Source organism: Hippocampus guttulatus, chromosome 3 (assembly GCF_054856545.1).
Source record: "Hippocampus guttulatus isolate MCC_2025c chromosome 3, RoL_Hgut_1.0, whole genome shotgun sequence".
Lineage (NCBI taxonomy): Eukaryota > Metazoa > Chordata > Actinopteri > Syngnathiformes > Syngnathidae > Hippocampus > Hippocampus guttulatus.
Genome location: NC_141263.1, coordinates 24,969,808 through 24,984,697, shown reverse-complemented (window position 1 = coordinate 24,984,697; position 14,890 = coordinate 24,969,808). Strand labels below are relative to the sequence as shown.

The 14,890-nt window shown below is 41.4% G+C and overlaps 1 protein-coding gene across 1 annotated transcript in view; it reads right to left on the bottom strand.

The window, feature by feature from the left end:
• itfg1 (integrin alpha FG-GAP repeat containing 1) overlaps nt 1-14,890 on the bottom strand; it is an 83,719-nt gene that overhangs the window by 15,354 nt on the left and 53,475 nt on the right. The window contains exons 12-14 of the mRNA XM_086107638.1: nt 13,951-14,059; nt 3,664-3,707; nt 593-671 (exon numbers count right to left, since the gene is read on the bottom strand). Of these exons, the coding sequence (XP_085963764.1) occupies nt 593-671; nt 3,664-3,707; nt 13,951-14,059 (232 nt within the window). The remainder of the gene's footprint in view (nt 1-592; nt 672-3,663; nt 3,708-13,950; nt 14,060-14,890) is intronic.

The following is a 14,890-nucleotide window of genomic DNA, read 5'->3' as shown; positions in this document are numbered from 1 at the left end:
ACTACTGGATATGCCTATTTCCAGTGAGTGCACAATCGACTTAATGAACAGAATCATCAGAGTCTGCAGTGCTTTCATTGAGTTTGCAAAATGAAGTCGATTCGTAGACACATTCAAAACGTCTGAGTCTGCAATGCTGCAATGCTAAACTGAAGTCAGTGAACCCATAACAACCAAACCACATGAGTCAAGTGTTTCCAGTTAGTCCATTAATTCCAGTTAGTTAATTAACCGGTACAGCTGTTCCATTTGATTGTGTAGTGAGTCCTCATACTTGAGTCAGTGAATCGATAAAACTGAATCATCTGAATCCAAAGTGTTTATGGTAAGTACAGTATGCACGCTTGAGTAGGTGAGACCAATCGGTCGGCGTTGTTTTTCGTTCGTCTGCTAACTGGAGTTTGTGGACAGAACAAAACGATGCATCGGCTTCTGATGCGCTTCAGATGATGTACTAACTCGAGCCAGTCGGCAACATTTACACTGAATCCACTCACTTGAGTCAGTAAACTGGACCAACCGAATTGTTTGAGTCACTAGTTTATACTCTCCTCAAAGTAGGAAAACAAATAAAGGGATGTAAACTACTGACCTGAGGCATTCTTCAGGTAGCCGTTGGAGTCCACCGTGGTATACATGACGTACGGGCCCGGCTGGTTAACGCCGAATGGCTGCAAGCAAAAAAACAAGACAAGCCACCAGAAAAAGGTTTTTACGACATGATGAGTCAGCAAAATGCTGTCAAAATGCCACAAACAAGAAGAAAATGAGGAGGAGGTGATGGATGGCGGCGTACCCGCCTGCCACATTTACGGTTCAACTGACAAGGACAAGAAGCGCCGGCATGCTCGGCGAGTACGAGAAGGCTAGCTGGCAGCTAGAGTGAAAAGCTAAGAAATCGTTTCAGGAGAGAAAGAAAAAATGCATTCTTCATTCCAATTGGCTGTTGGCTGGTGGCTAGTTAACGGCTAGTGTGACAAGCCAGGATATCACAGTGTAGCAATATACTGTAAACCCATGCCAATTCACCATTCACTATTTACGAATTCACTTTTTGGTGTGTTCCTCTATTTAGATACTCGCTGAACATTTCACCTATTCATGACTATCAAGTGTCTGTTTCTCAAGGGTCAGTAACTCAGGACTATAGGTGTCTATAAGAACACAAGATGATGCCCTGGCTAATAGAAAAGTATTAAGTAGTGTCAACTAAGTATATGCAAGTTATGTATCTCGACTACTGTAAGATATTTCGTAGGGCTAAATTTAGCTTTAGTTGTTAGCGGAAAAAGTTATGAGCCAGTTTTTGTCACGTGTATGTTTTTGCTGTTAAAAAAAAAGGGCTGTTAAAAAGAAAAAAAAATCGGTATGCCATTTATTTTAAAGTTTATGAACGATGAGTTAAAATGATATTCAAATTTTCACTGTTTATAATACAGTCTATTTATGGTTTTCTGAAAAAAAAAGGGTGGGGAAACCTAAAATGGTGCCGAGCAAGCAGACATCACAATGCATCTGACATGAGAGAAAATTGGCACACCAATATGAACAAGCGAAGTGATGAATTTCTTTTTTTTTTTGCTGTGTTACGAAATACAAACGTCAAAACTGTCCGAAACTTGGAGATAGCTGTGATTATATTTGAAATTATTTTTTATTCCTAAACCAGTCAGCATCGAGATGAGGGCTATGTAGAGGCTAGGCGCTTGTTGTCACCATGTAGTGTCGCTCTTCACTTCCTTGGCCATGTTCTGTACAGACACAACTCCAACACACAAATACTACATACACTACAAGTATGTACCATAATTCTACTTCGTTAAGCCAATTCAATTCTTCAGGTTCTCTTTTATTACAGGACTGAATGTATTCTGTAAGTCAAGGTACTCATGTACTTAGACGCATGTTGAAAAGTCAGCTAGAACAAGGTCAGTAAACTTACAGTAAGATGAAATAAGCAGTCTTAAAATACAAAAGCATTCATTTGAAAGCTTGGACACAATAAGGATACTCGTCGCTATTTCTGTGCATATGTGTGTGTGTGTGTGTGTATGTGTATGTGTGTGTGTGCGTGTGTGTGTGTTTCTCAGGAGGATAATAAAATGCATGTGTATGGCATAAACACCTGAGGCCACATACACAGAAATGCTTCTTTTGCAAAAAGACACCAGAATGTAATTATATTAGTATGATCAAATTGTGACCTAAATATTAAATTGCTGTATAAATACGCTTACCTAGCACACACTACACCAACAAATATCTCATAACTTACACACATTTTAACTTCAAATACATGCAACTTTAACTGTTGAACTGTATTAAAAATGAAATTACAACACTATGAAATGGATTAAAATATAAATTGCAAATATAAAAGAAATATATGTTATGAAAATAGAGTGATAGCTTTATAATCAGGGGTGCGCACAAGCAGCGCAGAGGTGCTCTTGCGCACAGCAGACATTAAATTGCGTCCCAGATTCGAGCCTGTCAGTTGTTTTCAGTACAGCCGCTTGTGTGCCGCACACAAGCACAAAACGTTTTCCCCGTCAACCCGCCATCATGATCTGCGCCATAGTACACTGCAAGCGCTCCTGTGAGGGAGAACAATCACCCAATACAAGACATTCTATTTCTCCGCGCCATTCGTCAACAAAAGTTGACGTTACAATACTTATTAGGTAGCGCAGCTCATGGCTGTAAACCGTGAAGGGCCTCCTTTAATTAATCTTTATGTAACATGAAAACCTGATACGGTGGAGTTTTCACGTACTATTTAAGCCTAACAAAATTGTATTTCTTCCTCCAATTAGTGATGCCTCCAGTGAAAGAGGTTTCTCCAATCTTAAACTGATCACAACACACAGCAGGACAACAATGACAGGCAGCTGCTCGGGCAGCTCAACAATATGACATTTTGCGTCTCAGAGGAGCTCATCACTTGGTTTAGACAAATTAATTTGTCATACAATTCAAATTCTTTGCATAGAGAGTCGTGCTAAATGCTGATTTATTGCTATAGGCGAGATCAGTTTAAAACTCACAAAATCATACTCGTCGTAATAAATCCTAGAATCGCCACTACCAGGGTGGTTAGTGGGTCAGGAAAAAAAAAAGAGCACCAAGCAACAACCTCTGGTGCTCCTAGGACACAGGTGTCAAACTCCGGTCCTCGAGAGCCTCCGTCCCGCATGTTTTCCATCTCTCCCTGTTGCAACACACCTCATTCAAATGAACGGGATCGATACCAGGCTTCTGAAGAGCTTGCTGATGAGTTGATCATTTGAAAGAGGTGTGTTGCAAAAGGGCGAGATGCCAAACGGCCCCCGAGGACCGGCGTTTGACACCTATGTCCTAGGAGAACCTGACCAAAACTGTCATGCGCACCCCTGTTCAAAATGTCTCTCCAACATTGAACCTCATCCCAAACATTAACAAAAACACTCATCTAGAACATCAGAATATTATTTGGGGTTCATCCAGTTTTTTTCATATCCACTGTATAAATGGTAACAACAAATACTGACCAAAAACTTAATGAGCTCAACCAATGTGTTGCATGTGTGATGCGATATGTTCTGCATTCCCCAAATTTCACATGCTAACAGTACAATTCCTATTGTGGCCAGACCGGGATGTCCCGGCAATCATGCTGCTTACCTTAACGTTTCCAGGACAGTCATTGGAGCAGAGGCCACTCAGCACTGCAGAGGACAAACAGTACACGAATACAGTCAAATCCAATTTAAAGGAACACAGTCTCCATCAAGTATGTAACGGTATACAATCACATGTGTGTGTGTGTGATGGATGTGACGAACACAAACAGGGAAGATGACAAGCACAAATGAAGAGAAGTTAGTTACAGCATAAATGGTAATTACATTACATTCTGAATATGCCTGTTGTGTGTGTGTGTGTGTATATTGTGTGCATGTGCCACAAAAATCAGCTGAATTGCTAATCAGTCATTAGAGGCGAGGTGACTTTATTAGCATGCTAATGAGGTCCTGTGTCGAGGTCGCTTTGATTGGCGCGCCACAGTCAAGCTAAATGAAGCTCCGCATTAGATTAATAAGGTCTGAAAAAGACAATACTGATCAAAAACGGGCTTCTGGATCACGATGGATGGACCCATTCGACTTCACTCGTTAAAGAATAACATGGACTGTTCCAACTCTGATTCCAGGTGGGTGGGGAAATTATGATTCAAATAGTCAATAATATTTGTGGGGGAAAAATGCGGGGATTTTGCTGCATAACTCTTATTCCACAAACACAATATTAATCAGAATGTCCTGTGACTCATGGAGGCACACAGAACAGATTATTGTAAAGAACAATTTCGGGTTGACTACCCCTTTAAAGACGCTGAAAATATCTTATGAAGGTCAGCCAAACTCTTGGAAATAAGACCTTTTGTGAGATAATTTCCTGATTGCAGCAAAACACAAAACTGGGCAGATTATGTCTTTTAAAAATAATGTGACCTATGATTGGAAATGCAGTGAATGAAAATAAAGAAGAGGCGCATTTAAACGAAGGGTGGCACACAAACGGCAAGCCGGTAAACACACGCCGCTCCGAGGCATCAGGGTTGACCTTCACTCTATACACCTTGCTCACACAGCTAAAGTCGAAGCTCTCACGCACCCAGGCGGAGGTAACTAACGACACACACTAGGACTGACCCCTCCCTTTGCAGCTGGGTGCATGGATTCCTAATCAACCGGCCAGAGACTATTCGGACCCACTGTCCTTCTAATCTGTGCCATCATCCTCAGCGATGGCTCTCCTCAGGGCTCTGTGCTGAGCACCCTTCCCTTCACGATGCTGACTTATGATGGCTCAACCCAAAGCCTCAATTGCCATGTTGTGAATACGCAGCAGTGAGACGATGCACTGACTAAACCAAACACAGTTCTACAGATAGGGTGGAGAGCCTCTACTCATCTGCTCAGTGGAACGGTGGTCAGCTCTTTACAGGGTAGTGAAGGCAGCACACCAAAAAAAGATTGTTCTTTTCACAATTAGCATCAGCGCTTCTAAATGCAGGAAGAGGGCCTCTTGCATAATGACGATGGAGCATCCAAAGCATTTCATACTCAATCCCACCCATCTACCTCGTACCTTGGCAAACAACTGCATATAACATCACTGAATGTACAACACCCTGTTGAATGTGACTCATCTTTTCGTTTTACTTTACCTGTAGTGCAATCTTCTTGCTGGTGCACTGTCTCGGCATTTTGTAATTGCACTATTCAGTCGTTTATTGCCGGTGGCTGTTTGGCCTCAGTAACCAATTTTGTTTTTATTGGGATGACAAATACACACCATAAAAGACACCACATTTGCAACTCAAATGAAGGCACAGTACAAATAAATGTGCAAAGAATACAGAAAGCACTTCACTTTTTCCACAGTTTTTGTTGCAGCCATAAAGTAAATTCCCACCCTATCATGGTAGTTTTATGCGGTTACGCTGTACCGCAGATTTTGTTTTTTATATGTATTTTTTCCAACATTAATTTGACTTGTTACTTTTTTTTTTAATACTGTTGGAACATTTTGTTTGTTTATCCATTGCTCTTGCTCAATAAATGCGTTTGCATTGTTTTAAACGTGTTTAAAGAACGTAAAGCACTTTTAAGTGCTATAAAAACATGCCTGCGGTGTATTTATAGGGTATTTCTATATCGCAGAAATTCACTTATTGAGGAGGTGGTCAGGAATGTCACCCCAATGAAGGAGGAGGATTATTGTATTCCAAAATGTTATGAAATTCTCCCCCCCCCCTCACATTTCTATGCACGACCCCACATACTAAAAACATGAAATGCATGCTTGCAAATATAATAAAACATTTGTTGACTTCAAGTTTGGTTTGTGTTCTGATTCTGGGATTTATATTGAGATGTGTGCGCATTTCTAAATAAAATTTAACACATTAAAAGCGATGAACTGTGATGACTTTCGGGGTAAATGATAGGTGACTGTGTGTGGATCTCGTCATCTGCGCGTGAAATAAATGGGACAAAAAACTACGTATAATACCATGTCATTTTGTCCATTTTGGCGCCGTCTTGAGTGGACCGCGGTGGGGCTTTGATCTCTTTAAAGCTAAAAAGCTCCAAAATGGTTTTGATTGGAGTCCAACAGCCCATGATGCTCCTTTCTTCGTCCACTTATATTTATTAACTCTCATTAATGGTCGGATGGGTGGTTTCAAGCCTGTTTTACACTTAGTACTTCCTTTGATCAAAGTGCTACTCTGCTTTGTGAAGTACGGTGAAGTTATTAAAGTAAAAAGAGGGTGACTAATTCATTATCGCTCTTTTTTAGGTCTGTTATCAGTAAGAAGGAGCATCGACCCTGACGAAAACCCTTTCAGTTCCTCAAAGTCTTGATGCTGACTTTGTCTGGACTCCTCAAAGTCTTGTTCTTGACTTCGTCTCAACTCCACAAAGACTTGCTCTCAATGTATCCAAGACTTGGTCTTAATTTGGTCTTTCCTCCAGAAAGTCTTGGTCTTGCTTCTCCCAAGTCTTGGTCTCAGATCTTCAAAGTCTTGCTCTGGTGTGCTCTCCTCGGAGTCTTGGTCATTGGAGTCCAGCTTGCAAGCTCTCACTCATAAAAGTCTGACATTGATCCTGATCATTTGAATCAGGTGTGTTAGAAGAGGGACCTTCTAAAACAAGCAGGAGTTGCTTACCCCTGGTCTAGACCAAGGCCAGACCAAGACTTTGAGGCGCCGAGACAAAGTTTAGAGCAAGACTTTGAGGTGTCGCGACCACGACTTTGAAGAGTCAAGAAAAATTGACGTTTTTGAGGACTCAAGACAAAGACCAAGACTTTGAAGACTCGAAGCGAAGAATGATACTTTTAAAAACCAGTCACGGAGCTTAGAGTATGTTCAGGCTTGACTGACATTGCGCGGATCAGCGAGGGAGCTAAAAACAAGTGTGCCTTCTTTTTCCCTGCCAGCCTGCTTTTGTTGTACACGCTTCCGTCCCAAGCTGACACATAACAAGCGAGTGCTCCTGGAAATAACTCAAATGTGTTGTAGCGCTGAGCACCTCGTCGGCATCTCCTGTGATCAAATGCACTCCTGTCTTGCTCGTGTAGCGCGTCGTCCGTGGCGGGACTCAGCTGGCAGTGGGGGAGGGAATGAATGCGATGAGCATTATGGAGGGACTCAGCGGGTCTGTTCAGGTTGCCGACGGTACAGTTTGAGTGTTAAAGATTACCTTGTCAGGAACTAAAGTCCAATTTTGGGTCCACAAAGCCGGCTTTTCCCACACTACGTGTAGGGTATTCATTATCCCTATGCTCAATTTCTATATGTGAATTAGACGTATTGCTCAGGTCATTTACAGTGATAAGAAACATACAGTAGTGGAACCGACTTATATGAATAATGTGTTCATATGTGTCTCACAATGCTCTTTGAAACTCATATTTCATCCATTTCTTTTCCATCAATGCATTGTGAAGTGCTTAAAAAGACATACCGTGACTTCTATCTGTGATCCAGTTGCATTTATAATACGTTGTAAGTGATAAGGCCACTACGATACTGATATTTGATTCAGTCATTATCGATTATGTATTGGAAAGTGATAGTAAGATAACTGATAACATCAGTATTTGATCTAGGTGCCTCAATAATGTATCCTAAAAACTTACCACCAGTTTTGTCAGATCATTATCTCATGCATTGTTGATATGACTGGATCAAATATTGTGATCAGTGAATCGTTTGGTTAAATGGCGTTTTTCGGATTGTTCTCATTCACGCTATACGATCAGGACAATTTCTGGAGATCAAATATCATTGTAAAAGTGTTTCCTATTGTCATCTCTTATGATACCGTACTGATTGATACAACTAAATCCAAAATCAATATTGTGTATCATATTTTTCTCTTTATGATCGTGATTGCTTGACCTCATGGTGAATTGTATCTCTTATCTCTAATAAGATCGTCATATCATATATCAGTATCTTGATGCATTGTATGATTCACTTCATGATACGACTGGATTACATATCAATATCCCAGTATGTCATATAATAAGTAATGAGTGACAACATTCATTAATTTAATTTGGCATTTTTTTTGTATCGCTACCAAAACTCTTAAATATTGTACCATTGTTCTATTGTTGCAAAAGGATCATGACAATTCGGTATCACAAGTTAGAAAGTCACACCTCAATTTTTTTTAGCGTACGCAATACATATCTGTAATTGGAAACTGCCGTGTAATTTATTTGAGAAACCGTCAACGTATTTCAAGGTGCTGCTGTTTTGGCTAGTATGGGTGCTCCAATGGGCTGCCGTTCTCCCTGTGTGTTTATGTAATCTCGCTAAAATTAGCTCTTGGTCAGCGTGCTCCGAGTATCTAAAATGCGCAGCCCTCAGTCTCTGTGCGTGTCTTTTTTAACCTCACCAAGCTCGGCTTTTTTTGCACTTGGACCTCACCTGCGCGTCGACTGGGCCTCGCTGTCAGGTCACATGACATCACAAACACACACGCAAATAAACAGACTAAATGTGAGAAGCAGTCCGTGACGGAGGGCCATGACGTGCTGTGTCAGCGTTAGTAACTACAAGCATACACGCTAACACGCATGCATGCACGCATACGTGCACGTGCCCGCACGCACGCACACATACAACCACTTACTACCGTACAATGTGACAGGTGAGTTGTGTTCACAGATAGCAGTTTATGCTGATGTAGTTCACTCTATGAACTACTTTACATATAAGTATAAGCGAGAACAGTTTACTACATTCTAATATTTTCTACTCCAGTTTGGATTAGAAGGCCAACCTTGTCATGTATCATCTAGTCCAACTTTATTGAGTGAATAGACCCTTTTCGGTAAGAAATATCTCACGGTAAAATTTCACAAAAAGCTTAAGAGTGTTTCATTGTTTTGAATACCAATAGTGGTTAACTATTCGAATGGTGAATTGTTTCTTTAAAAAAAAACGTTCAGCACCATTGACGGCTATACATGGCAAGTGTGCATTGTAAATTGGGTTGGTAGTGAATGCAGTTTAACGGTTGTGACTCTGGAACAGATTACTTTTATTACTGCCAGGGGGGAAAAATGGATGCAAATAGCTGGCAGCCTGGTAAAATAAAGGGCACTATTTGAATGACAACTCTGTGTAAATAGTAGATTTTGATCTACTGTATCATTATTGTATCAGCTGTCTGCCTTGTCCCCACACTCACTCCCAGATTCAAATCCTCCCCCGGAAGCATGCACTGAAAGGATTCATGCTCAGACAGAAATGACAACTCGGAGTGACCGACTGAAGCAGGATGAAGAAGAGGATGTTGGCCGGAGTGGCGAAGACAAAGCAGTAGGAGGATGATTGACAATAGGCAAGCGACAGAGAGGTGGGTGGATGGGGGTTGGGGGATGGGTTCGAGAGAGAGAGAGAGAGAGAAATTCTCAAAGATGTTATTCAATGCGGCTAATCTGCATGCTAATAAGTGAGCAGGAAACTAATCAAGTGCTACAGTTCTGCCTGTCACTCTCGGTCTATGTCTCACGCACACACATCGAGCATACACCCACTTGAAGAGATTCCGCCTCTCCCATTTTAAATTTTAGAGTTTAAGACTGCTTTGCGGGTAATGAGTGGTTGACTCCATCTGTCTGTCTACACTGGCTCCATGTTGTGTCTTTTAAGGGGAGCACATTCTGCTTTGTAGCTCACTTCATAGTCGTTTGGCAGTTCTTTTTTGGTTGTTGTTGGGCTCCGGGGGTGGGGGGTGCCTGCAAAGACGTCTGGCTCATTATAGGAAATATTGTGACCATGACGGAGAGGTACTTAATGATTACGGGAGGTGTTTGACTTTGTGCTAACAAACGAAATGGTCTTCGTGTAGTGCCTGCAGGATGTATTATATGAAAACCTTGACAGTGAGAGAGATGAATAGGACATTCAAGTAGTTGAGCTCTAAATTTGCAAAGGAAAAGTACAATATTTATCATTTTATTTACCGCCTTCCATCATCTTTATTCATTTTTCTATGATGTTTTACGATTAGTTCCAAGTTCCAACCTGGAGGTTCACAAGTGTGATTTTTTTGGCACACATCGCCCTGAGGGCGATTGTTTTTGACAACACGAGTGCGTGATTGTTATGCCGTACAACGTTGCTGTGATATGCCACACGTAATTTGAATAAAGGCTTTCCCACATGACTTCACAGCTAAAATGTATTTCGAATTTTGCTATGTACTACATTATTCACTTACATTATTTTTTTAATTGAGATGAACATGAAGAGGAACCCTTAGTAGTATGGTTTAAAAACTGTTATAGGGATATTTTTTTTTTTTTACTCAACACAAAGATAATCAATCCGCTTTCATGGAGTATGACAGAAATGTGTGTGTGTGTGTGTGTGTGTGTGTGCGCACGGGTGTGTGTATGTATGTTACGCTTGCGCTAAAAAGTCAATCCTTGACCAAGAGTTCAAGGGTGCTCACGGGAAGGCTGACAAATGGCGTCTTAAGCAAACAGATCTCTCTCTCTCGGTGTGTGGGCGCGGATTTGCAGCAGAGTAAAATGTGAGGCAACACTTGGCAGACTAACGTGCTAGATCTGATGCAGAATCAATGATTACAATTTAAATACGTGAGCCTATGTATGTGTGTGTGTGTGTGTGCCTGTATGTGTGCGGGGGGGGGGCAAAAATGGGGGCCCATGGGAGCTTTTCACGGAAGGTAAGGTTTGTGGACACACAGCAGACAAAATGCGTCAAGAGGGAGTACTAGGTAGTTAGAAAGGCAGAAGAGTATATAGTTTGGTAGTTTAGTTAGGGCTGGGCTAGGGAAATCTAGGAATAATTCCAGTCAGGTATGTAAATTAGACGAGTTAGCGTAAGAAGTTATGTAGGCTCGGTAAGGGTGTGTTGAGAAAGTGGACTTCTGTTCTAAAAATACACGCGTGCTCCATATGGCCTCACTGCAGATGTTCTTTTATCACATACAGCAGTCCTCCTCTATATCGAGACCCATTATCAAAATGGCAGCGGCGTCATCCATCCACGCTGGCGCTGCTGTCTGAGGACGGCGACATGTCTCTCTAGCGTCTCTCATAGCGGCGCCGCCTTTACGCGAGCGGCCATCATCAGTCACCGCGTGAAGGATCGTCACTGCCATTGTATCAAAGTTACAGAGCGAGTCATTTTGGCTATTTGCGGGGGTCCTTCAAAGACAAATTACTCCTTGAGAGTTAGTCCAATAACTTCAAAATTTGGGCCGAATGCACTGTTTGGGCTTTGTTATTCCTTTTAGTGAACCCAAAGACTGCCTCAGTAGTGCCCCCCGGAATTTTGAGAATTCAACCAATTTCATCAGCACTACATTTGATGCTCTTGGGCTATGCTTATCAGGGTGTTGAATTATTATTTTTTGCCCAGTGTGACATATCAGATATATTTTTTTTTTATTCATGACAACGTGAACAATAGTAGAGTTCAGACGTTTTTCAAATCCGATACAGGCCTTATTTGAATGGTTTGTATTTGATGTAAATAGGGCTGTCTATATTTATCTGGTGGCTGTTAAACAGCTTCCCGTCTGGAGAGTCTGTTAAACGCGGTGTGTACTAAAGTGTTGTTTTATTTACAAGTGTACACTGACGATACGCGTGTGTGTGTGTGTATGTGTGTGTGTGTGTGTGTTCTTGCAGGCAGAGGATCAACTTACAGACACACACACACACACACACACACACACACACACACACACACACACACACACACACACACACACACACACACACACACACACACACACACACACACACACACACACACACACAGACACATCGCCCACCCCTCCCAAAAGACAAGGGAACAACTGTTCGCCAACTGTGCTGTAGAAAAAAATAAGGATGAACGACGCTCTTTTCCTACTAATGAGCCGCACGGAGTGACAGATTACACCGAGCGTGCCGCCGCCCCCTCCCGTAACCACAACCCGCCCCGCCTTCCACGGGACTATTTTCTGCTCTCCTCACATGTTGCCAGGTAGTGACAATTCGATTTGAAAAGAAGCCGTCTGGATGCTGTGAGTGGAAGAAAAAGCAAAAAATCTGGGCAAAAGCTGGGAACAGCTATTTCATTGCTGACTGTCTGGTTCAAAGCGTGTGAGAAAGCTATTGTCACCCAATTACTAAATACGATGAATGGTTATGTCTGTCCCAAAAATAACAAAATAAATCGTCATCCCCCCGCAATCAAAATTCTGAAGTTGTCGGCTGCTAATCTTATCGTTTAGATTTTTTTTCGTTATATATTGCCAAAACTTCCCCCCAAATATTTTTTCATATTGTCATCATGAGGTGTTATGTGTAGAAAATAGAAGGAAATTTTTATTTATTACACTTGGAAGAACACTGTCACATCATATGTAAATAAGTGAATGGTGCGAAAATTTGATTCAATTTGGATAAAACTTGGCTTGTGACCCTGTACACACACACACACACAAATTTGGTTGAAGTAACAGAATCTAGTTGACAGAAATATTGAGTTGTTCCTTTGATTCCAATATTATATGACACAATAAATGGTAATGGTACGATAATGTTATGACAAAAAATAAAATAAAACATCCCGGTTGGCTATGTACCTTATTTTAAAGTGACGGTTGCATTGCAGCAAAGGAACAAAATGTCAAACATCAAACTTTCATTCATTGACATTTACATCAAAATGTAAAAAAACCCCAACACAAAACAATTCCATCACAAATGAAGGATTCTCAAATAGATTCCTACATTCAAGTGTATAAAATATGGAACAGCCTCAATCTTTCTCTTTTTAGGAGAGTGCAATATCAATTTGTCTTTTGAGGAGATGAGCTTCTCAGACAAGACTGATATTTTAGATTGCCGTGATTCTGTTTCAGAACAAGTTTCACATACCGGTAGCAGAGGCTGACCTTCACTGTGTTTGTTTATGGAGAGTTGCAAGAGGCTGAGGCAAGTGCACATCCTTGGGCACTTGGTTTAAAACAAATATTTACGATGATTCTGACTTTTCGATTGGAGTAGATCGTTACATTTCCTGTCCCTGACGTAATATATCTGTGTTTTATGTTTTGTACCAAATACATGTACCGCTAAACTGCAAATAAATGAATAAGTAGCATCAAATCAGGCAACCATTTACACATACCAACATGTTTTTGGTTTTTTTAGCTTCGATTAATTTTTTAAAAATGTATTTAAATCCCTCCTCAATGTGGTTCTTTTGTCTTTTGTTCGCCATATGAGATTATTAATTCAAATCTTTGTGTGACTAGTGCTGGGGTGATTTTTGTCACAGATCGAATAAAATCCATGCATCCCTCCTTCCCTCGCTCCCCCCCCCCCCCCTCCCTACCTTCCTCCCTCCCGTCCATCCATTCAGTTCAAACGTTATGTCAATGAATACTGAAGACAAAGCATTTGTGGCCCATGTTGGCATCTCAAGCACTTCTCCAAATGTGATGGGCAGGCAAATTAAATGCAATGTAATGTTCCCCTGAATGCATTTCGTCTGAGCCAGGCCCCCTACGCCTAGTGTCTTCTTCGCCTTGCATGAAGACGGCAGCGTTAAGGAGCTCGGGGCTGGGAATCTAAATTGCATACGGCAGATAATAGTCACAACCATCTGCTCGCCACAATGGGGATGGGAAAAAAAAAAGAGGAGAAAATAGTTGCTTGGGTTGACTTACGCTAATGAGTCTGGGAGGGGAACAAAGGGGGAAAAAAAAAGAAATATGCAAGATGATAAAACAGTGAAATTACACTGCGAATTTCTCCACTCACCCCTCCTGATGACAGAGGAGATTTTCCTGGGGGGAGAAAAGCGAAGAGCGCGAAGAGTGGCGAGAGGATAGTGCCATGAAAGTGACTCACCCATGACTTTCACAAAGTAGGCATCGGCTTCAAAGTTGTTCTTCAAGGCGTGGATGACCAGGTCTCTCTTGCCCTCCACCTGGTTCACCACCAGCATGTCCAATATGCCCTGCGCACCAAAGACGCAACTTTTACAACACTAGTCGTCTTCTTCAATTGATTCCTTTGGAGTGAAAGAGAGAGGAGAAATTCTGCAGGGCAGATGGAACGCGGTCGTGCACAAGATGTTGGGACTCAAAATGGAGCTTTGGTGCATTCCCACTTTTTCCACTCATCATCCCTGAGATGTTTGAACAGCTTAATTGTGGGTCAACTGTGAGAAATCAGATTGTTTGGACATGATTTAGAAAGAAACACAGCTGTCTATCTACAGTATATCAAAAAAAAAAAAAAGTTCGCAGCCCTGATTGCCACATTTTGTCGCTGCTTTAGTCTAGAACTGATTCCCCCCGCCCTAAAATGTCTAGAACCGTAACATTTTTGTATATTAGCAAAACGTTTGTTTCAAATGAACTGGAAATAAAGAAAATGTTTACGCTGTTGTGCAGTATTTGGTAGAAAATAAATGAATGGCTTTTCATATGCAAGTTTATTTCCTCGTCTTATTTTTAAATGGCCCTCCTTCTGAGTAAATGGAAACGATTGCATGTTTTTGACCATTAACTGTAACAAAGAGCGCACTTGTGCTCGTAACCTTTGAACAAATGCACGTTGGTGATAACAGCTTCATGTTTTAGTGGAACAGCAGCTGACGTGCCAGTTGGCCGACTTTGATTACGTGTACATACACTGTGAAATTTCTGCTTTTTCTCGCAGGTGTCAATTCAAAGTCAGCAATACAATCTTTTTTTGAACGCAAGTATGGTTTGCTTGCACGCAGCTCTTGCATTGAATCCTAATGAAGTGTCCAGCGAGTGCATAGTTTTACATTGGTCTGCTC